Source organism: Pongo abelii, chromosome 5 (assembly GCF_028885655.2).
Source record: "Pongo abelii isolate AG06213 chromosome 5, NHGRI_mPonAbe1-v2.0_pri, whole genome shotgun sequence".
NCBI classification, from domain to species: domain Eukaryota; kingdom Metazoa; phylum Chordata; class Mammalia; order Primates; family Hominidae; genus Pongo; species Pongo abelii.
The window spans coordinates 167,619,805-167,643,529 of record NC_071990.2 but is presented as its reverse complement, the minus strand read 5'-3'; the positions used below and the strand labels follow the sequence as shown (position 1 = coordinate 167,643,529).

Sequence of the window (23,725 nt, the reverse complement as noted above, 5' to 3'; positions counted from 1 at the left end):
TGAACCCTCTCTCCCTCCCTCCCTCCTTTCCTTCCCCTCCCTCCCTCCCTCCCTTCCTTCCTCTTTCTTTTTCTTTCTTTCTTTCTCTTTTTCTTTCTTTCTTTCTTTCCTTCCTTCCTTCTTTCTTTCTTTTTCTTTCCTTTCTTCCTTCCTTTCCTTTCTTTCTCTTTTATTTTCTTTCTTTCTCTGTAAAGAGAAATGAATCAGTTCTCCAAGTCTCTGGATTAAATGAGCCATTTTAATCCTTACTTCTGAGATAAATCTGGAAGAGCCAACAACATTTCTTTCTCCTGTAACTGCATCAAACTCCTTGTATACATGCCAAGGCCTATTATAAAAATTGGGTTATCAAAATTTAAAATGTTTGCAAGAAAAAGATTCCAGAGTAACAGATGAAGAGCCACTTATTTCAAGCAACATGAACAATACACAGTTCAAACATCACATAGTAATTTGTGTAGGCACTGAGGTAGTATCATGGTGAGATAAACTCAGTGGCAATTTTGGCAACCCTTGTGAGACTTGTATGCCCATTTGTACAAAAGGTGTCCATAGAAATCAGGGTATACCATCTTTTATAATTTCAGCCCCCAGCCAACCCTTTTTATCCAGAATGTCCCTCTATGACCTCTTTCTATTTAAAAGCTTTAAACCGGACTTTAGTTCTCTTAAAGTATTTTCTGTCTTTTAGGCTTATTATTCTTATTGAGATACAATTATCTCACACTGCTTTTATTTAACTCTTAAAACACAGTCTCAAATACAATTGATATATTTGACTTATAAAAGTTTGGTGAAAGTGTTGATTATTTAAACAGAACTCATTGTTGTGTTCTAACTTGTATCTGTTTTTAAGAACTGAAAACTGTTTCAGCACTCTACAAATGCCAATGGATTTGTACAGTGACTTAATATTTTTTAATGGCAACATCTTTGAAATATACTTCTGTGTCATAACACAGCAGTGTTATATAATAGAATTAATATTCACATGGTTATCCAAAGAACTTAGTATTGATTATATAATCTCAGCAATACTTTTTAACACCAGTATCTTCGTGGCTACATACAGCCATTATGCAGAGCTTATTTTCAGGAGATAATTAATGTTTTTCTTTTGATTAGTGAAAGTCTCCACTTGGGTCTTACTTTAATCAAGAAACACATGTTTCTCCCATTGAAAAGAAGCCTTTAAAAAAAAAAAAAACACACATAACCCCTTTCTCAGATAGAACAGATTCTTCACACCTATTCGAAATATTGTTTTAACCATTTGCATATCATCAAAAATATTCTAATTGAAAACTAATTTTAATTACAATTTAAAAACTAGAACTAATTCTAATTTAAAAATTAAAAACTATTCTGATGTTTATTAAATAAATAATGATATAACCTATACTGGTTTTTACTTGCTTTAAAACAAAGTGATAATACAACTGCAATTTGTTTTACAATTAATTGGTTGGAATTAATAAAAACAATTTAAGGGAGTGAAGGATAAAAGACTACAAATTGGGTTCAGGGTATACTGCTTGGGTAATGCGTGCACCAAAATCTCACAAATCACTACCATAGAACTTACTCAGGCAACCCCCACCTGTTTCCCAAAAACCAATGGAAATAAAAAATAAAAAATAAATAAAAACAATTTAATTGAAACAGAAGATCTAGAAATATTAGTGGCAGCTAAAGTTGTTTTTATCATCTTGGTCCGTTTTCAAGGCTGTCCCCTATGAAGTATTGACTTTCATAATATTTTTAAAACCAGAATTATAATGGCCTTTTATTTTAGGTTTGACTATAACAACACTGTAAGAAGCTATCCCTTACTTTGGTCAAGATGTGTTAACATCAATAGTAATGGAAATTTGTAATCAGCTGGCATTCAGGTGACAGGAAGGCCAGCAATTATTGAGTGCCTATTGTGTGCTGGCCTTCATTAAAGGTTATGAATAGTTGGAGAGGGGGTCTCCCTGATGTCAAGCTGTTTAAAATGGAGCTGTCAATGCAAATTACATGTGCATTAACTTTCTTAACAAGAGACTTACCCCAACATGTTGATATGTGCAGACAAAATACATAAGTTCCAGGAGTCTAGACAATAAAGCTATGATGAATTGGGGATAAGAAAAATGGAAGGAGGTTTCCTGGAAATACAAACTGAAAACTTGTAGTGAGGGACTGCGGGGGTGGGGGGCCGGGAGGATGTGAATAAATGCCTGGAAGCTGAACTCCATTTTAATGACACCAGGTAGTAAATAAAGTATCCTATTAGAATGGAGAGAGTTTGTGTGATATGATACATCACATTTACATTAGTTTGCTGAATGACATTTACATGAATTTGCTAGCTATTAAATGGAAAAAGTCTGACATGTAAAACTCACATGATTTTATTGAGCTTGGGAACAATAGACACTTTCTTATGATTTATTTTGCTGTGCATTTTAAATAAGTTGCAAAAATTAAAATCACGGTAAAGGGAACGTGCATTTTGGTAGACATCTGTATAAGTAGATGAGTTTAACATTTAGTTTTCTTTGCTTTTATATATTCATAAAGAAAGGTTATTATTTTAAAAAGGAAACAGGGTTTTCAAGAATCAATGATGTGAAATTTACAACTGTAAGCACTAATATCCACAGTTGTAAAATAAAATCAGTTAAGACACAGATTTGCATGTTAACCAAAAAGTTCATAAAATATTAACCATGTTAGTTACAAACCTAGCTCTTAGGTTATTAAAATGGGTGCATGGTTAAATTATCATGAAGAAATTTCATACTTTTTAAAGGAAAATCCTCATTTAAAAGTTTCTTAGGCTGTACCTAGTCGCATGTTTTTAAGAACATAAAATCCAAATTAAGTAACAATCAGGCAGGTATTTCCTCTATAAATAAATGTGAGGCATAAATACTAAAAGCAATATAGAATTAACTTGATTTAAAAATAACAACATATAGAAGAATGTTTGGAGAATTTAAATATACTTATGGTTGTATAGGTCCACTAATTTAAAGTTTCATTAGCAATACAAAACTCTTGATTATTTTCCTTGGTAAAAGGCACAGACAAATGTTTTATATTCTTTTAAAATGATGGTCATCATTATTTTGGCACCTGGTGTTAACTACCCTCTTAATATTCTTTTAGTTTTTTTTTTTTCCTTTGCAACGTAGGCTTGGAATTTCCTCAGCTGAAAGTAAGGAAAATTGTTTATTTTACCAAGAGCACTGCAACATTGTGAATTTCTGCCATCGCTCTTCCTCTTCTCCTAATAATGACAGTATGCTTAAATTGCGCTATAGTATAATAACCTTTTGTCATGTAACTATATTGCAGCCTTTATGGGAACTATCAGAATGCAGTGTTCCCTCCGTTACGGGCCGGTGCGTTTATTCACAAAAGGTTTGGAGTAACAAAAGTGTAGTGTCACAGCCCTCTCCTCCTTCTGATATATCAGTAAAGAAACTCAAAGGGAAGGAAGGGAACCCGCAAGCAGCGCATTCTCCAGGCGCAGCAGCACCTGAGCACGGGTGAGTGACAGAGCCTGTATGTCTGCGCCTGTGTCATTAACATCTTCACCTAAGCAAAGTTCATGAAGAAAAGAAAGTGGCTGAATGCCTCTGAGACTTACAGTAACAAACGTGGACACCAGTATGAAGGAGGGAGATCATGTATGAAAATTTCAGAGCTAATCAGTAAACCCCATCCTCAAGTTGTTTTCTTTTCCGTTGTTATGCTTTGTGATTTTTAATTTGTCCAGGAAAACGTCCCTTCCAGCAAGCACTTGGAGAAAAGGACGAAAGGTAAACAGGAGGTTGATTCTGGGAAAGGGTTAATGAAAATTCTAAAGTTTGCCTCCTGATTTAATAAGGACTCCCAGGACAAATATTTGGGGTTTCCTACTCTGTTTCCTGCGCCCGCAAGGGGGCTTATAGGCAAGTTAAATGTATATTTTCTTGGAACTGAAAAATAGATTTAATAACTCCAAAATGCAAATAAAGAAACTTAAATGACAAGGAGAAACAATTTTGCGTGTAAAGGAATAAACAATAAACACTTGAGGAGAAACTCGACTTCCCTAAATGTGTGGGCAGCCCTCAGACCCTTGCTGCCTGGTCCAGTCGCGAAAGCACAAACTCTGGACTCGCAGCAAAGTAACTGAAGTGGACACTGCACGGCCGGAGAAGCGTCAAGCTGGGAGGCTGCCGGCAGCCTGGCTCAACCACTGTAGTTTTTTCTTTGCCGAAAAAAATTCAGAAAAAAGGGCAGCGCCCCTAAGGTAAGCGTCACAGGAATCATTTTCTCCTTCCACAAATGTAGGGGTTCTGACCTAGTGAGTGCCAAGTCTGATGCCCGTTACACGCGACACTCAGAATCCGCCCGGCAATCGCGGAGACGCCTGTGGACTTTACTGGGGGAGGGGAGCCCCAGCACGTCCTTCGCATCCCAACTGCTCAGCTTGGTGCAAATACAAAAGTGTTATTTTCCATTGTGGGGAGTTTGGATGGGAGTCGGGGAAAGCATTGACTAGTGAGGAATCTGGAGCACGCTTCAAAATAAAAATAACATGTGAAACTGGATAGAAAGAAGAAAACGTGGAGGGCGAGAAATGGCCCCGGGACCCGGCGCACACCGGGAGCCCAGGGCCCTGGGTCAGCCCAGTTGCTGCACCGTAGCGCACGCCTGGCGCTTGGGTGACCGTTTTGCCCTTCGTGAAAGCTGAGCTTTGGCGCGTGTGCTCCACTCCGGGGAAGGTGACCTCGTCCAGGCAGTCCGGATAGCCCGTGCCACCGTGGAACAGCACAGCCACCGCCCCTCCTCGGACCCAGCGCGCCATGGTGGCCCCGCCGCGCGTGCCTGCCCGAACGCGGACACCTGTGCGTCTGTGTGCGCTCTTGCGCTCCAACTTCCCCAAACTTCTGGCGGCTCCTAGTTCTGAGCGCCCATTGGGCGGCTCATTTCCCTTCAGTGGCAACTGCCTGGATTCATGGCTACGGAAGGGGGTGGGGGTGTCCAAGAGAGCCGCATATGGCAAGGCGGTCTCAGGGTTTGGGGCAATGATCGCACAGTCTTGCTCATTTTTGGCCACAGTTTGCCCTTTCCGTTCTCTAACCCCAACCAAGGCAAACTGGGCTTGTGCACAAGAAGTTCGTTTTAAAGTGAGTATCCGAAAGGGAGTCCTGGGGAGGAACCGTATTTCAAACCCTAGTTTATGGGAAACACAGTGAGTTGATTTAAACTCCAACCAAAGGTCCGAGTTGGAACTCTCTCCCGGGAACTGACTGAGCACAGCTGGGTCGGAGCTGCTGGCTCGCTACCAGGAGGATTCCCTGGCTCAGGCAACGGGCAGGGCGACGTGGCTGGCCCAGCAGCGCACAGCTGGAGCAGCTGCAGGACTCAGGATTTAGAATCCCAAACACCGGACCCAGATGTGACAAGGCAGGGCAGAAACGCAGCGGTTGCTCTGTCCGCCCGCCCCGGCCCCGGGTGCAGGCGGCGCGCAGAGGATCACTCGGGTGCAGGAGCCTGGCGCAGGGGCCGAGTCCCGCGGGGCGCGCTACGTGGGCGCGGAAGGCGGCGGCGGCGGCGGCGGCGTGGGGAGCGCCTGCTCCGCCAGTGGGCGTCTTCTGCCGCCGCCGCCACCACCGCCTCCACGGGCAGCGGTACTGCGGCGCTTTTCTCCGCTGCTTTCGAGCAGCCGCCGAGGCTCAGCCGCCGGAGCGCGCACACACCACGCCACGCCTGCAGGGAGGCTCTCCGCCGTCCCTCGCCCCGGCCCGGAGGACACCGATTGTGCGCGCCTGAGGGTAGCCAGGCGCCGTCGCCGGGGCCTGGCCCCCAGCCCCGGGTCCTCCCGCAGCCCAAGCCGAGCACAATGTGAAGACTAGACTGGGAGGGAAGCCGAAGACCGGAGAGGAGGACCAGGCAGCGGTTCGGGCGGCCGGCAGGGGTGGGCAGGTCCTGCGGGGGCGGAGCCCACCGAGCCCTGGCCTGCCGCGCCCCTCCCGCCCGCGGCCTGCCCCCTTCGCGGCCCGGGGAGGAACCATGGCCAGCCCCGAGGAGCCTCTTGCTCCCCGCCCCCAGGGTCCCCTGCCAGCGGCCGGGGACGAGCCGGGCTGCGGCCGCGGCAAACTCCGCCCGGAACCCCGGCGCAGCACGGCCGGCGGGGGGAGCGCGGCGGGCCCGGGCCCGGCCCCCGAGTGGCCTGGCCGCGGCCGGGCGGAGCGCGCCGCGCCCCCGCGCCCGCCCCGCTCCTCCGCAGGCCGCCCCAGCCCCGCTGGGGGCCCCGGCGCCCTCTCTGCGCGCGGCGGCGGCTGCGGCTGGGTCGCGGCCCGCGCTCCCTTGGCGCTCGCCTTCTCCTCCCGGGTCCCCTCCTCCTCTCCATCTTCCTTTTACTTCTGGCCGCCGCCCCCCCCGCCCCCTCCCTCTTTTCTCCCCTCCTCATCTGCTTTTCACCTCCCCGTGCGTCTCCCAGGAAGGGAGGGCGCAGCGGCGGCGGCGGTGGGAGGAGGCGGCGATGCTGGCGGAGGAGGAGGAGGAGGACAAGAGGCAGCTCCCTTGAGCGTCCCCACCAGCAGTAGTCACCGCGGCGGCGGTGGCAGCGGCGGCGGGCGGCGGCAGCTCTTCCTCTCGCCTGCGCTTCAGGGCTTGCTGCTCCCAGCCCGTGCCGGTCCTCGGCCGCCGCCGCCGCCCCGGCTCCTCCTTGGCCAGGCCGCCCGCCGCGCGGGCTCCCCCGGCTTCCCCGGCGCCGGCCCAGGCGGCGGCGGCCAAACTCCGCGGCGTCCCCAGGGCGCCAGCTTCGCCCTCGCCGCCGCGGCCGCGCTGCTCTTCGGCTCCGACATGGAAGATGGACCTTCTAATAACGCGAGCTGCTTCCGAAGGCTGACCGAGTGCTTCCTGAGCCCCAGTAAGTGGCCTGCTCCCCGTTCCCCGGAGGTGGGGCGGCTCCTCATCCCCTGGGGGCAGGTGGGGGGCTTGGACTGCTGGGTGGGAAGCGGGTGTCGAGCGAGGTGCCCGTGCCCGGGCGTGGAGCGCCCAGGGGGCTTCTGGAGGGGCAGGAGCCGGTGCCCCTGGCGGAGCGCGGGAGCGTTCGGCCGCGCTGGGACGCCGGGGTTTCCCAGGCTCCGCGTGCGCTCGGGGGAAGGGCGGCTCGGGAGGGCGGCGGGAGCTGGGACGTTGCGAGCGGGACCTGCCGCCTGCTTCTCCGCCCCTCGTGCCGTTTCTGGCCACACTCGTCCGGCGCGTATTTATACTCAACTTTGTGACCACTTAGGTTCCTCCCTCTTGAGCCTGTGGCCACTTGGCTGGAGCAGATGCGCTTCCTTCCACTTGGGGGTCCAGCCCATCGGGTCCCTGTAGCCGGGGTGAGGGAGGCCAGGGCCTCGGAACCCCGCGCTTCCAACTGTGAAGGCACCGCCGTTCTCCAGGACTCGGAGTGGGCGCCCGGCCTCCCACCCCGCGCAGTGACCGGCATCCAGAGCATGGACTGGCGGGGTGGAAACGGTTGCACCTCCACCCAGGGGACGCACCCCCACCCCGCGCCGCGTCTTGTTGGTCCCGGGCTTCTTTGGGGTCCGGGCTGGTAGAGAAAAGGGAAGGACAATAGGTCACTAGGGTGGAAAAGAAAGGCGCCGCCGCCTCCGACTCGCAGGATGCGCCCCCGGGCCCACTGTGGCGTGGCCACTCCTCCTCGCCACCCGCGGGCGCGGGGCTGAGAGCGCGCTGGGGCTGAGGTGGCAGAAAGGCATGTCACGGGGGTGGGGGACAAGATTGAGCAGAAAAGTCAAGGCAGGGGTTCGCTAGAAGGAACCAGGCAGGCGGGAGACAGTGAGGAAAGAGGAGGCGCCCGGTGCGCAGAGGAGGGGGGCGTCGCGGTCGCGGATGGAGGGGGAGCCGGGTGAGGACGGGAAGACCGCGGTGGGGCCGGGTAGGAGCACCTCCTGGTCCGGGAGGTCGCGCCCATGGGCCCCCGGCCGACTCCGGCGCCAGTCAGGGCGGGTGCGGCTTCCCGCGGCCCAGAGCGCGGCTCCGGAGCCACCGTCCACCGCGTGCGCACCCGAGCCTTTGTCTGCGCCTCGCTCAGGAGCCGCGTTTCCTCGGCGCCTTCTCCGGGCCGACGCTCTTCCAGGATTGCTGTTTCGGTTTCCCGCTCCCAACTGCGGCTCACTCCCAGGCTTTGGCCGACCCGGGTCTCCAGGGCACCCGAGGTCGAGCCCCTCCCTGCGGCTGAAGCTGGTCCGGGCTTACCGCCCGCTCAGGCACCTTTAGGGTGCAGCCCCCGGGCTGGCGAGCGTATTCGCGCCGCGATTGGCCGCTCCTTGCAACCCCGCTTCCCGGGCACGGGCAAGTCCACAGTGGCCGCGTGGTCAGAGGCCTCTCGTATACCCGTGCGGGCTCCGGCTAGCGAGTCGCTGCTCGCACTTGATTGGCTGGCGGGGCGCGGGCCCAATGCGCCCGAAGTCCTCTGACCCCGAAGGCCTCCCCCAGGTGTCTGCCTCCCACCCCTGCTGCAGTTTAGTTGGGGAAGGGGTGTGGAGATGGGTGTGCATGGATAGAGCATGTGGCCTTCTCTGTTGGCCAGAGATGTGGTCAATAGAAGCACTTTTCCTTACTGAAGTGCCGCTTGGCCACGCATTGAAGGTGGTAGAGGATGGGGCCCCACCAACTCTCCCGGGGTGTTGGTATCAGCCTATAGGCCTGGTCTAGGACTGGGGTTCCTCCTGGTCCCCTAACTGGTGGGCCTGTGGATTCTTTCTTAAAAAAATAAACATCTACTTTTCTCAGTTGACCTTTGATTTGGAGTGGGGGGTTGAAGAATGCTCTATCTTGCAGTGACAAGCTGCTCTGGGGGAAAGGTGGTGCTACTGAGGCACGGGATTGTAGGCTTCTGGAAAAAGCCCACGGTCCTGAAATGATGGGGCTTCTGTTGGTGCTGCTGAAACTGCTGTTGGCTCGTGTGTTCAGGGCCCTGCTGGATGTTGTGGAGGGGAAGAAAGATTCGCAGCTCTGGATAGAGGGTGGAGTCCTCTCGGGATTCCTAGCAGGCTCTCCCTTTAGGAAGACAGTACCTGGAGAGGAGAAGGGTCTACTCTGCAGAAAGGCCCAGCTAGGAGAAGCTGGTGCATCAGAGAAACCAGACTCATCAGGGAACACTCAAGAACGACCCCCTCGCCCCACACCCTGCCCTGAGCAATAGCTTTGGGCTTGAACAGGAGCAAAAGGTTAGGACAATCTTATTTGGGACATGACTGAGGTAGTAAACAGGAAGATACTTTTAAACAAAATTATCAGACCCACTTCACTCAAGCTTGGGAAGGGGATAGATTGATTATTAAAAGAGAGTAGCCAATTTCTGCTCTGACATTCTTATGTCTACTTTTTGGGTCTTTGTTTCTGTCTGTTACTGCATGACAAGCCACTGCTCTGAATTGCTAAAGTACGGAAGTTTGACAGATTTTTCTGATATGTATCATTTAAAAAACCAGTCTTTTGAAAAAGAATTTCTAGATTCTGTAAAAATTAAAAAATGCCCAAATGCATACAAATGTGTCTAATTGTTGAGCGTCATTTCTTTTTTTTTCTTTATTTAGTTTGATCTCCTGTTGGTCTGATATGCAAGTTGTCCAGTTACTGTTTGTATGAATGCTGGTTTTATTTTTATTACCATCAAAAGCAAATCATGTGTAGAGGGTATGATACGCCAGCACCGCTTCTGTCCATTTTAGCTCTGCGTTTTGGCTCTTCACACTGACCGGCTGGTTCGCTCACTCATGCACCAAACAACACTTAGTAAGAGCTACTGCCAGGACCCAGACCCCAGAGACAGACAGACAGAAAGCAGCCTAGTAGAAGCCACGAAGCTGCTGTGGGAGCTTCCCACTCTGCCATCCAGTAATAGAGACAGGAGTCCCCTAGAAGCAGGTTTGACGTTAATGCCCAGGGGTCAGTGGCCAGCATGCCCAGTGCCCTTACTCTGCCCTTACCAGGCCATTCCTGACTTCACCTCATCTCCTGCCATCTGCCTCTAGTTGCTGATCTCTGGGCTCTTCCTCAGGCACCCAGCTTCATACTTCATTGTGAGCAAAGTTGCCGTTGGAGTAGGAAAAACTCTTGTGCCTGGAGAGCCCGGTGTTTGCTTGTGCAATGGAGAGTGGAGAAGTCACGTGGGACAGACCAGTGTGAGTGGCATTTGGTCTTCTAGAAAAGATAACATAGGTTGTCTATGCGGGTGATCAGTGTGGCTGCCCTGGTAACACGGCTGCAGGGCGTGCGGAGATCAGGAACTCTGAGGCACGCCTGTGGATAAGGAGAACAGTCAGAAGCCACAGATACGCCCGCACCTCTCTCTGTTTGTGTTTCCCTGGTTAGCTACTCTGATGACATAAAGAGATAACAGACAAAGGAAATCCCCGGCTGGTCAAGGAGGATACCAAGAAAGTTAGGAAAATAAGATGGGGAAAAAAATGGTGAATGCAGACTGCAGATAGTTTCAGACTACAGTTGATTGCCAAATATTCAAAACAGGAGATGTGTATGCTCCCAGGAATCGTGGAGTTTAAATGCGCTCCACACTCATCAGTAACCACTCTTACTGTTTCTTGAGACATAAGATACTGTGTGACCAACACTTGAACAAACTGAGATAAATATGATCTCTTTTAAGAGCAAATGTGTTTAACACGTACAAACTACACTAGACTTCGCCGTTAACTTCTGTTTGTGGGCTCAGGGAGACTGAGGTTGCAGAAGAATGCGAGAACAACACTCAACAGTGGAAATGGGTCTAAATCAGCCAACAGCCAACTCATAGATACTTGTTGAGTACCTACTGAGTGTAAATGTTTGAGGGAGATTAAAATAATGATAACAGGTCCCCCAAAGGACTTGAAATATAGCTATGGACACCTACAAAAATGACCAGCAAAGCAAGGCGTGACTTCTTCCTGCAGAGCCGGGGTGTGGATGTGAGTGTCACAGTCCTCCGTGGAAGAGTGACCTATTTTTTGGTAAGGAAATCAGAAAGGACTTAAGGCCAAAGGGCAGAGCTGTTTAAACTGGTGGGATTCTTTAGGTTATTAATACTTACTTTCAAGAAATTGCACTTTTAATTTTGAGAAACCTGCATGAGTAAATTCAAATGAGAAGCAGTAGAAACATTAGAAGATGGTGTCATCTGCTATCCCAATCCGTATATTAGTCTTAGATCATTTCTGCACGTAAAACTTTTTCCACTCCAATAGGGAAAAAACTCAGTGCAATAGTCAGTCAAGCAAATATTAGGATTTTGTTTACTATACAGCAGGTTAAACATAGTGTGGTGCACATTTCACCAACGAATACATTGTTAATTTTTGTTTGTTTCGAAACAGCTGATGCAATCTGAGAGAAAAAATAATTTTCATGTAAAATGAATATTTTCCCTTAAAAGGAAAACTCTTAGTTGTAATTCAAAACATTTTAATTTCCTTTTAAAATGTAAATTAGGCTCCTCCAGCTGATCATTTCTCTAAGTCTGTCTAAAGGAAAACTCCGCAGTGACAGAGGAACTCATAATCTTGCAAGGAAAGCAGAAGGTATCCAGTACTCTTGTGTTCTTTGTAGCACTCACCACTTGCTGAAATTATCTTGCTCACTTACTGGCTTATCTGTTTATTGCCTGCCTTCCCTCTCTGGAAAGAAAGCTCCGTGAGAGCCTGAGGGCAGTGTCTTTTTTGGTGGTTTCCCTGAGACTGTTAACAGTGGCTGACACACATAGAGAAGGTACTCAAATACTTGTGTTAGAAATTCAAAGATGAAAGCCAAAATAAATGTAAACAGAACAAAACATGGTGCCTGTCTTCAAGAAACCTAGAAATCGATGAGCACTCTTTGAAAGCTTCCTTTGTATGAGCCTCTGTTCTACGGACTCGGGATTCCAAGGTGTATGAGACAAAATCAGTTATTTCGATGAGCACACAGCTCACAGAAGAGATGGACGAGAGTTCACAGACAGGCTGCAGGGTGCTCTGCAGACAGTGAGAACCAGATGGCCTCTGACTGGGAGGTCCTGGAAAGATTTCACAAGGTGTGAAGAGGCAGTGCCTTAGCTTTGGAGAAGCCTGGGAAGGACCTTCTGAGGCCAAGGGAAAGGGATCTTCTGAGGTTGCAGGGTGGAAAACAGCCTGGACCGGTGGTAGGTTGGGGACCCGGGTGATAAGACAGGAGAGAGGATTATTTAGGCTAAGCTAAGGATACTTTACAATGACCCCTCAGACGACTGTATAGAAACAGCTATGGAAGACAGGTAGAAAGAATCCCCTCTGTGCTGGGATTCTGTGTGACTGGAGGGAGAGGGCTGATCTTGGTGGCAGAGGCCTCGGCACATGGGAAGAGAGGTAGGAGCTGGACCAGAGATGGGGCCATGCACATGAATGGTTGGGAGAGATACAAGCAGGAGGTAGCAGTTAATAGTCACACATCTGGATGGCTGGTTGGATAAGGCAGGAGACATCTGACTCCTTAGTTTCTGGATTGGAAAGTTGTGTTTGTGTTTGTGTGTGTGTGTGTGTGTGTGTGTGAAAGAGAGAGAGAGTTGGGGTTGGAATGGGAGTAGTTCCATGCCCAGAGAAAAGAGATATCAGAATGGGAAGTATGAGAATTGAGCCCCTACTATGTGTTAAGCAGCCTCTTTGGTAGTAGGGATCGTCTCTGCTTGTATGGTGCCCGCACTCTGGTGGTGCAGACAAGAACCAGCCAGGGAAACAAAAAATACCAAGAGAGCTGCACAGCGAATGCACACTGAGAGTGGTCTGTGCAGCTGTGTGGCTCCTTGCCTTGTTCTGTGCAGCTCTTTCTTCACAGGGGCAGTAGAAATGGCCTCTGAATGACAGGGTGTCGTCGGCCATGCAGTTATAGGGGGAAAAGCACCGTAGGCAGAGGGGACTCACAAGGCAGAGGAGCGGGGTGACGGCCGTGCTGCTGGAGCTGAGCCCACCAGGCAGTGGCACGTGAGGTGGCAAATGGACCGGATGAAGGCTTTGTCAGTCAGAGGAAAAAACTGCAGTTTACTCTGCATGAAAGTAGAGGCTTTGGGGAGGTTTTGAGCAGGTGGGTGATCCATGGTTTATGATCTCAGAAGCTCATTCTGGCTGCAGTTTGGTGAATGAATCAAGGAAGCTGTCATGGATACAGGGAGTCCATGGAGGCTACTGTCATAGTCAAGACAAGAGCGATGGTAACTTGGATCACGGCGATGATAGTAGAAGCAAAATGCTGCGGTGGTTCAGGAGGTGTTTGGAGGTGGAGTGTATGAGACCTGCAGGTGGGTTGGGTTTGGAGGTGCAGTGTATGAGACCTGCAGGTGGGTTGGGTTTGGAGGTGCAGTGTATGAGACCTGCAGGTGGGTTGGGTTTGGAGGCGGAGTGTATGAGACCTGCAGGTGGGTTGGGTTTGGAGGCGGAGTGTATGAGACCTGCAGGTGGGTTGGGTTTGGAGGCGGAGTGTATGAGACCTGCAGGTGGGTTGGATATGGGGATTCAAGGGAGAGAGAGGAATCAAGAATCCATGCCTGGGTTTTTGGCTGGAAAGATTGGGTAAATGGTGGAGCTGTTCACTGGCATTGGGATGGGAAGCCTGGAGGAGGAGCACGTGGGGTGCGCACGGAATCAGGCGTGGCGTTTGGTGGTGTTCAGTCTGAGATGCATATGCTAGGAAGGCAGTTGGATAAACAAAGCCTGGGAGGATTTGATCCAAAGGATCGTTCAAGACTGCAGCACAGAAACTGCAGTCACAGCATCTAAAATCATGGGATTGGATGCCTCCAAGGACAGTATATAGATGCCTCAGTGACATTTTGGCTCTGAGGGAAATACAGACGGAGTTGGTTAATCAACCATAGCTGGGTGCAATGTAAGTGCCTGGCTGAAGTTTGACACGCGAACGGACGGCCCTCTGGAATTTTGTGCTATGAGCCGGATTAGAAAGAGAGATTTGGACTCTGCAACACCAAGGTAGTCGTTGAAGCCAGTCGTGAATGGAGACCAGGAGTTAATAGTGGGAGTGAGCAGAAGTTGGAGGATAGGACAGAAGAAGGCAGAACCATGGAGCACCCTGGAGAGGTGTGACCCGGCGAGATCCTGAGATGGAAGGTAGCACGGCCTGGAGTTCAGAAGCGGAGCCTCAAGAGGGAAGAAGCCAGACGCTCCAGAGAGCAGGTGAGTTCAGCAGCCAGGAGGTCATCCGTGGCCTCGGTCGGGAGATTGCGGTGGAGTGGCATGGATAATACCTGATGCCAGTATGGTGAGGATGGCAGACGGGGCCGTTTGAATCTCTGCTGTGGGCAGGTAGATGCCACCTTTTTCTGCACGGAGAATTGACTTGGGAATGTTGATTTGCTGAAGAAAAGGAGCTTGAAGAAATAGGAAGACAGGTAGAAACAAAACTTAAAGAGGACAGGACGAGTAGAATGTGGGGGATGTGAGATGGCTTTGGACACTAGAAGGAAACCTCTTCCTCAGAGAGGGAACCTTGGAAGGAACCAGTATGGGGGCTGCTGTGGAGATGGAATTCACAGTGCTTTCCCCAGCTTCTGACCCCCATTTCTCTCAATTGGACAGCACTGTGGCCACCTGAGAGTGAGCCGAAGAGGAGAGCGGGGCCTGGGGAAGCAGGGGTGGGGTTGGGGAGAGCGGGAGGCCGGCTGCCAGGGGATGGCCCAGCCTTGCTGAGACTGGAACTGGGAGGCTAGGAACAGGACAATGAGGAGGATGACGGGAGTGACTGGGAACGTTTTAGAAGGAAAGTGATGCCATTAAATTAATAGTTTAGAAGGACAGGCAGTACCGGTGTGCAGGGGGGATCGGAGAAAGGGCTGGCAGAGTAAATGTTCATACACTCTGCATCTAAAAAATATACTAAACACAAAGGTATGCACAATTCAGATACTCATCTCGATGCAAGTTGACCAGTAGAGTCCAGTTGGGGTGGTATCTTGAGGGCGGAAGAGTATTTGATATGTGGAGCTGAGTGAGGGCAAGGTTCCAGAGAGGAGAGAGAGCCTGGACAGAGGCACCAGGCTCAAGATGTGCAGCCAGAAGTCAGGGCTCGTGGAGTAGGACGATCTCATGGCCGGGGGGCTTTGTGCAGAGGAGAAGGGATGGAGAAAGCTGGCACGGTGGATCAGGTCTTCCTTACGCACTGAGTCCAGCTTTGCGTTGGGGGAAGGAGTGGGGAGGTGCCAGAGGGCACTGTGTAGGGAGATACCATGACATGCAGATATTTAGCTCATGTTTCCAGCTCATTGGTTTCTATCTGTATCAGAGCTGTGCCTTGCTTTCCTGGAGTTGCTGGCTCATGAGGGATCCAGACCTGATGAGGGGCATTCTGGAGAGCCGCTGGTGGAGGCACGCGTGGTGGGGAAAGCTGTGCCCCGGGGTGGAGATGGAGGTCCCTCTGCGCTCCTGTGGAGCTCTCAGGCCCTGCAGCTCTCTGGCCTTTCCACTCTGTCTCTCTCCACTTCCTTTAGTGTGATTCAGCACATAGCTGGTGCTTCTGCCCCGTGTCATGGTATCCTCCTGACTGGGAGTCTTTCCTCTTGGTTGCCACCAGTGCCCTGGAACCCCTTTTCCCTGCATCTCCCTAGGCTTCGTCATGGTCCGCTCATCCGTGCTTCCATCGTTGCTGGTGCTTAAAATTGTCTGCTTTCATGTTTGTCTCCCATCAGCCAAAGTGTTCCTTGCGGGTGGGAAGCGTGTTTTATTCATTTTCCTAACCTCAGTGCCTAGCATGTTGCCACGCAAAATAAGTTGAATGAATGAATAAATAGTGAAGGTGCTTAAGTGAGGGGATATGATTGAAATCATCCTTTAAAATATTAATTTTCCTAAAGGGAAAGAAATAATGAAATAAACAATGTGATTGTAAAATTTTGCTGGCATGACTTGAAACTTCATTTTTGCTTCATTTATAATATTTTCATGTAATCCAAATACACTGGTTGGCACCAGTGACCCAGGGCTTCTGAACTACTGTGAACACAGCGTGTTCATATGCCTGAGCTGCTGGGGCATGGCTTGGCGTGGAGCAGCCACCCCGAGTTGATGGGAAGGAGGGAGATAAGTGTTTAGAGCGTTCTGGATGCCTCAGCTTCATTTCCTGGGGTGGTGATAAAAAGCTTTTTACTTTGATGAAAACATTTCTACACAGCAAAGTGAAAGTGTTGCTTATGAAGGACTGACATGTTTGAATATGATGAATTATTTATAAAAATACAAGCGTATTTGGCCTTTTAAAAGTTGGTAAGTACTGTGTAAGAAGCAGTTTTGCATAAAGAGCAGTTTACTCTGTTGGAAAAAAAGAGACTAACAGGTAACTGCAGAGTTGCAGTCCAGGGACGGGTGGAGGCTGGTGCAGAATGGGAAAAAATGGCATGATAATATAGAATTCAAGTTGTAGTTATTGTATAGGATGTAATTTGTGTTTCTGTATTATAGTTTTAGTAGCTTCTGGAATAAACATCTAAAGTGATATCCAAAAGGGCTTGAAGGCTGGGTGAGGCAGCTCTTGCCGGTAATCCTAGCACTTTGGGAGGCTGAGGTGGGAGCACTGCTTGAGCCCAGGAGTTCTAGATCAGCCTGGGCAACATAGTGAGACCTTGTTTCTAAAAAAAAAAAAAAAATAGCCCAGGAGGTTGAGGCTGCAGTGAGCCGTGATCACACCATTACACTGTAGCCTGGGCAACAGAGGGAGACCCTACCTCAAAAGACAAAATGAACAACAACAAAAAAGAGCTTAGTTACTAAGGCTTCCTGGATGTGCTAATTACATATTGTATTGGTGTCTCAGGGTTATATACATTTCAAATTTTCTTGGTGTCCCAGGACCAGAAGTTGTCTAATCAGTCATCATGACTTTTTAGGACTATACTCTGCTTCTCAGGGTTAAATATATCTAATTTTTAAAGGCAGATTAAAGATCTACTTATAAAACCTCAGTAATGAAGACAAGTGGTACTGGCATGTGAATAGGTAGACAAATTAATGCAACAGAACAGAAAAGTGTTAACAAACCCAGACACATGGCAGAATCTAAAGGATGATATAAGTGCCATTTCATATAGGAGAAGCAAAGATAGACTACTGAATACATGATTTGAGGACACTAGGTAGTCATCTAGAAAAAAATAAAACTAGATTATTCCATGCAGAGCACCTCCAGGATAAATTCCAAATGGATTACATATGTACATATGTATGTATATTTATGTGTATATTTAAATGTAAAATATATCTATATATTTAAATGCAAAAAGGAAATCATAAAAAGAAAAAAAATGAGGAAATTCCTTTCTAGCCTTGGAGTGGGGAGACCCTTTAAATGGGACTCAAAATCCAGAAGTAAAGAAAAGATTGATAAGTTAATCCACATTCAGTAAACAAAACGAAACACCTTGGTATTGCCCCAAATCCTGTAAGCCAGGTCTTAGCATGTTCCTTCGAGGCCCTGGTGCCTCTCCTGCCTCTCCACCTGTCTTTCTCCATGTCCCATAGCATGCCAGAAGCTCCAACACCATGTTAACAACTCTCTGTAGTTCTTGAATTGTGGCCCTAGAGAAAACACTTAAAGCTCCTATCACAGCAAAGTGCTAACCTTCTTAATATATAAAGAGTTCCTAGAAATGATTAAGAAAAGAGCTCTTAGACATGACTAAAAAAAAGAACAGCCTGATAAAAAATAGTCAAAGGATATGAACAAGACAAATCACAACGAAAGGGAAGTAAATGGCTCTTTAAAAACATGAGAAAATGCTCAGCCTTATTCATGATAAGAGACATGCAATTGAAAATAACACCTGTGAAAATGGCACCTGTGACATTTGCAAATATTCATAAACTTCATAACACACTGTTGGCAAGTCCACGAGGAGGCAGGTGCTTCTGTAATTTCCTGGTGGGAGTATCAAGTGGTGTAGCTACCGAGGAAGGCAATTTGGAAGTATCCATCAATATTAAAAATGCATGTTGGCTGGGCACGGTGGCTCACACCTATAATCCCAGCACTTTGGGAAGCCGAGGTGGGTGGATCATGAGGTCAAGAGATCAAGACCATCCTGGCCAACATGGTGAAAACACATTTCTACTAAAAATACAAAAATTAGCTGGGCGTGGTGTCGCGCACCTGTAGTCCCAGCTACTCGAGAGGCTGAGGCAAGAGAATCGCTTGAACCCAGGAGGAGGAGGTTGCAGTGAGTTGAGATCACACCACTGCACTCCCACCTGGCGACAGAGAGAGACTCCGTCTCAAAAAAAAAAAAAAAATGCGTGTAACCATGGAGTCAGTAATTCTGCTTCTAGGTATTTATCACTCATACTCACATAGGCAAAGTGACTTAACACGATATGAATATGGTGTAGTATTGTTTGAAATAGGACACTGGAAACCATCTAATGGCCTATCTACAAGTGGGGGCCTGGTTAAATAACATTTGCAGCAGTGAAAATGAATGTCCGGAAGATCTTTGAGATACACCGTTATGTGAAAAAACCAAGGTGTAAACAACATACACACACACACTCGGATACATACATTTTTGTGTTAGAAAGGACAATAAAAGCATATACTTGTATTTGTGATTGCATAAAGAAACTGGGAAGAAACACAAGAAACTGTTCATGTAACACTTGCTGGGCAGTGAAGGGAGGTGGAGGGGAGAAGGGGTCCTGGGGGATGGAAAACCAGAGTTGTGGGGAGATTCTCAGTGTTACCCCACTTTATACATTTTGATTTTTGAATAATATAACTTATTTCCCATTCAAAAATTAAATTTCAGAATTAGCAAGAAGGTACCGAAGTGGCATTGAATTAACGGTGAATTGCCTTACTTTGTTGTTCACGTGTTCATTAGGGGGTCATGTTTTTATGGTCTTCCTCCTGGGATCATGGTTTCATTTGTCAGTCCCCAAAATTTGATTGATTTCTATCTTCCTCTGGCCTCCCACTTACTTCTCCTACACAAGATCCCAAAATGTCAAACGATGAATATTAAAAAAATTGCACGCATCACTGCCGCTCGTGGTTATCTTATCAGCTCTTTTCTGACGTCATGCACAGATTTGAACGTGGAAAGCAACACTTCTATTTTAATACAGTTTTTGACTGATGCAGTTGATGGTTTCATGCTTAAGATGTGAACTATTGTTTAAACCATTGGAGAGCTGCCCAGCCAGTTTCATCTGGTAGAAATCACTACTTTTTAGCAAGAAACCAGATGCCTTGTTGTAGAAACATGAGCTTTAGATACTAGCGCTTCTCCAGTGAGTGCAAATGTAGCCTCAAGTGACATTGCCATTTAATGACACCACTCAAGGGGGGCCCAGCAGTTTATTACAAGTTATTCTGTTGTGACAGGGATTTGATTATTTGACTGGACAGCAGGGGCAGTGGGCACTCCTGCACCTGTTCCTCAGCAGCTTTGCAGGGCAGAGTGGGAGCCGCTGTATACCAGGGCTAGGGGTCTAGGCTGACCAGAACTCTGCCCTGGGAGAGCTTTCTGCCCAGGGCGAGAGGGACAAAGCCTTCCCTCTGGCTGGGCCTTCATGGGGACACTTGAGTTATTTAGATCCCCGTGTTTGCCCTCCGCCCTGGTTTTCCTTGGGGTTTAGAGCTCATGCTGTCGCTGGGAGTGTCTCAGCGAGCCTCTTTGTTGTCCCCTCACTGACTCTTCCCCCTTGGTTTGGATATCATCCTGCTTATTTTCCTGTGTTCTGCTTCTAATGGTGACAGCTTTCTTTGTCTTATCACTTAATATTATTTCCTTCTAGTCCACTCCTTGGTTTTATTTTAGCTGCTACTTCCTTCCAAGTTACTGGATTTTATGGGAACCCTTTCCTGACCTTTAAACCTCCGTCTTCACTCCCCTTGCAAGCTTCTCCTTGGAGCTGCAAGCTCCTTGTGAGGGCTCTTCAGGTAACCCCTGGGGTACACCCAAGTCTCTGAAAGGCACAGGCCTGTCAGTGTGCACTTACCTAGTTCTCTTTCTGCAAGGCACCCCTTTCTCACAGGAGACTGTTCTGGGAGAACCCTTGTGGCAATTGGTCTCTTTTTCTTGGAGTGGCTCCCGGGATGGGGACAAGGATGGGGATGGGTGAGGAGAAGGTGGCTGCATGGTCCTTTCACTCTATGGAGCACTTAAATCCTTCAGGGGCTTTGCAAGCCACCCGGAATGCCTTTGTGTGAAAGGTTATTCTTTGTGAATAATATTACTGCCCTAGTTTAATTTCATTTCGCAGGCAATCTGACTGTGCGTGCAGTTTTGGCACTTTCTGTGTTGTGTAACTGTTCTGTTCCTTTTGTGAGGGCCATCGTTAGGAAATCTGTCCATTTTTTTCCTGTATGATTTTTGAATTTTCTTTGTTTTGTGTTGGTCCATTTTTAAATGTATTTCAGCAAAATGTTTGTGATTCAAAATTGTTATGACTTCTTGTATCTGGGTTGCAGTCTGGTGGAAAGTACCGCATATGGCTGATAGGATAAGGCATTCAGTAGTAGGTTTTGGGGTGACCTAAACGTTTTCTAAATGCCATTATTATTAGGTGGAGATCAGCTTCAGAGAGGGCACGTGTGTAGAAAGAGATATAATTCACCCTTGCTCTTTTGTTTTTCTTTTTTTAATCGATATCCTGCTGGCCTGTGTCAGTAGTTTTCTTGTGCTTTGTGACTTCTCAGTAAGAAACAGTGGATGGTCTGATGTGTTAAGAAATGCATATGTAAGGCCGGGCGTGGTGGCTCACGCCTGTAATCCCAGCACTTTGGGAGGCCGAGGTGGGTGGATCACGAGGTCAGGAGATCGAGACCATCCTGGCTAATACGGTGAAACCCCGTCTCTACTAAAAATACAAAAAATTAGCTGGGCGTGGTGGCGGGCGCCTATAGTCCCAGCTACTCGGGAGGCTGAGGCAGGAGAATGGCGTGAACCTGGGAGGCGGAGCTTGCAGTGAGCCGAGATTGCACCACTGCACTCCAGCCTGGGCGACAGAGCAAGATTCTGTCTAAAAAAAGAAAAAAAGAAATGTGTGTGTGCCTATATTTGTTAAACAAACACCAAGGAGGCACTGTAACATGGAGTGCTTAATTACGAGCCCCTGCGTTGTAGTTGTTTCTTTTGCTACAGTCGTTAAGATTGTGGTGAAGATTAAATGAGATAATATATAGCAAGTGTTTGCAATAGTGCCTTCAGGAGAGCAAGTGCTGAGACACGCAGCCATTGTTTCCTTGGGTTCTGAGACAGTCTTTTCCGAACAGGCAGCCTCTGCAAGTGACGTCCGCGGGGGCTTCAGTCGGGAAAGGAAGAGAAAGGCTGCTGAGAGCATCCATTTGGCTGGGAAAGGTGTTTCTTTGTAGTTGCAGGAAGTTCAGCTTCTGGAAACGCTGATATCAGGAAATGGCTGGAGTCCGCAAGCAATTCCACCTTCTTGGCAAGAAATTAAAGGAAAATGTGTTGCAAATAAAAGGGAAGAATTTTTGGAAAAAGAACTGAAAAAAAAAAAAAAGGGATTGTCATTAGAATGCTTCTTCCATTTAGGGGAAGCTATTTTTTGAAAGGCTATTGTAGTCCCATTCCCCATTTATGGGACTTCTGCACCTCCAAAAGAATTCACCTCTGCGCTCTCCTGTCTCTGAGCGTTTCGCCTTCACTCGGTCCTATCTAAAAGCAGAACGATGCTGTTGGGTCTCCTGCTGCTGGGGTTGAGTGGGAAGGCCCTGCCGCTGGCAGCTCCGGGGGCGGAGTGGCCTTAGGTGAGCCTCGAGCCTGTCCAGGACGCCATCCCTCTCTGCCATGGACACTGTAGCTTATATTTGCTTTGTATGGTTTCCCTCTGTGACTGGTTATTTGTTTACTCTAGACTTTTGTAGATTGTTGGCCTGTATTCTTAACTCTGTGTGTGGACTTCGTCCTATACATGCATTACAGTTTTCTTTTGTAAATTAATTCACTCTAACTTGAAGAAAGGTGAGAATGTGCCCATCATGAGCAATAATCTCCTTCTGGGTAAATTTTGAGAGTGCTGTGTGTCAAATGCCTTTACACAGCCTCTACGTCTGGTTTGCCTTTATCTGAAACAAAGCTATCAAGACTTTATCTAATTTTAATTAAAAATTCTGCAAATAATTTGAGGAATTACACTTTTATATGTTACGATATTTCTGGAATTATTTAATACTGTCGGATGGGCATGTGTACTTCTCAAAAATGGTCGGCTTCTGTCTCTCAGTAGGTCGTATTTCATAAACATTCAGACACTCCAGGCAGGTGTCCATTGTGCAGCTGTGGCCAGGTGCTCCTTCTCGTCCCGGAGCAGTGTTTGGAGCAGCAGGGGAGCAGGTGGGTGGTGATGCCGCTGTTGACTCCTGCTCGCCTGTCTTTCCTCGACATTATAAGCTTGAGGTCTGCTGTCCATCTCAGATGACTAGCAGTGCCCTGCAGGAATCACTGAGCGTGTGCTGAACGAAGGGGTCAGGAGAAGCAGTGTGGGACGCCTGGAGACGTGTATTTTGGAGCAAGAATTGGTCTCAAATCTCAGCTCTGTGTAATTTCTCAGCACTCTAATTTTCTCATCTGTAAAATGGATGTCCAACAAATGTTAATTTATTGAATAGTTTATTAAATACTTTTTTCTCCGCAGAAGAAATTGCAGACTTGTTTTAGGTCATAATACTTTGGAATTTTCTTGAATTGCCCAACTTGTATATTTATAATCAGTTTTGATTTCAAGTATGATAGGCTCCACCTAGGTTTTCAACATAAAAAGAGACAAGAAAATGGAAAGCCGTTTCCAGAAATCCTTCAGATGTTGCTTTTGATTTTTAAAAGAGGCTGTGACTTCATGACAAGGTCTATAAATGAACGTCCTTGCGCTCCGGGGTGGGGACAGAGCTGCAGTGAGGCCTTTGCCCTCGCGTTCCTGATGCTGCCGTGGAACTGTTCCCTGGTCTGTGCCAGGCTGGCCCATTTTCCTGAGAAGGCTCAAGCATGCTCCTATTTTAGGATTTGACCTGCTGTTTGTCTTGCTGGGTTATTTTGCCTCCCTTTATACTTGTTTCCTACCTTATATAAGGGCATTGTCCTCAAGTGGAGGAATATGTGGAACTATTTGTAGTCATGTTTAGCAGTTGTTTTGGTGGATATTAGTAGTGGATATTACTTTAGGAAGTAAACTTTTTTTTTTTTTTTGAGATGGAGTCTCGCTCTGCTGCCCAGGCTGGAGTACAGTGGCATGATCTTAGCTCACTGCAACTTCTGCCTCCCAGGTTCAAGCAATTCTCCTGTCTCAGCCTCCCTAGTAGCTGGGATTACAGGTGCACACCACCAAACCCAGCTAATTTTTGTATTTTTAGTAGAGATAGGGTTTCACCATATTGGTCAGGCTGGTCTCGAACTCCTCACCTCAGGTAATCTGCCCACCTCGGCCTCCCAAATTGCTGGGATTGCAGGCGTGAGACACCGTGCCCGGCCAGGAAGTAAACTTTTCAGGAGATCTCAGTCAACAACTGTGTAGGTTTTGCCAGATTTAATGTGCTTGCGTGTCTGTAAACTCACCCTAAGGACCTACCTCTGATTCCATTGGTTCTCTGAAGTACTCAGTTTCCCTTGAAAGATGGCTGTGAACTCAGTTTTCTATTTGGGTTTCCTTGCCCGCAGAGCCTGAGATAAGGACAGGTGGTTCATTTGAGAGGTGACTGC

General features: G+C 48.0%; 1 protein-coding gene across 2 annotated transcripts in view; it reads left to right on the top strand.

Annotated features, from left to right (window-relative positions):
* Positions 1-5,623: 5,623 nt before the first annotated feature.
* Positions 5,624-23,725, top strand: part of PDE10A (phosphodiesterase 10A) — a 335,868-nt gene continuing 317,766 nt past the window's right edge. The window contains exon 1 of one of the 2 annotated variants that reach the window (XM_024248249.3): positions 5,624-6,916. In XM_024248249.3, coding sequence (XP_024104017.3) covers positions 6,055-6,916 — 862 coding nt within the window. In that variant the 5' untranslated portion in view covers positions 5,624-6,054. The remainder of the gene's footprint in view (positions 6,917-23,725) is intronic. The other variant, XM_063725083.1, reaches the window with a different exon arrangement.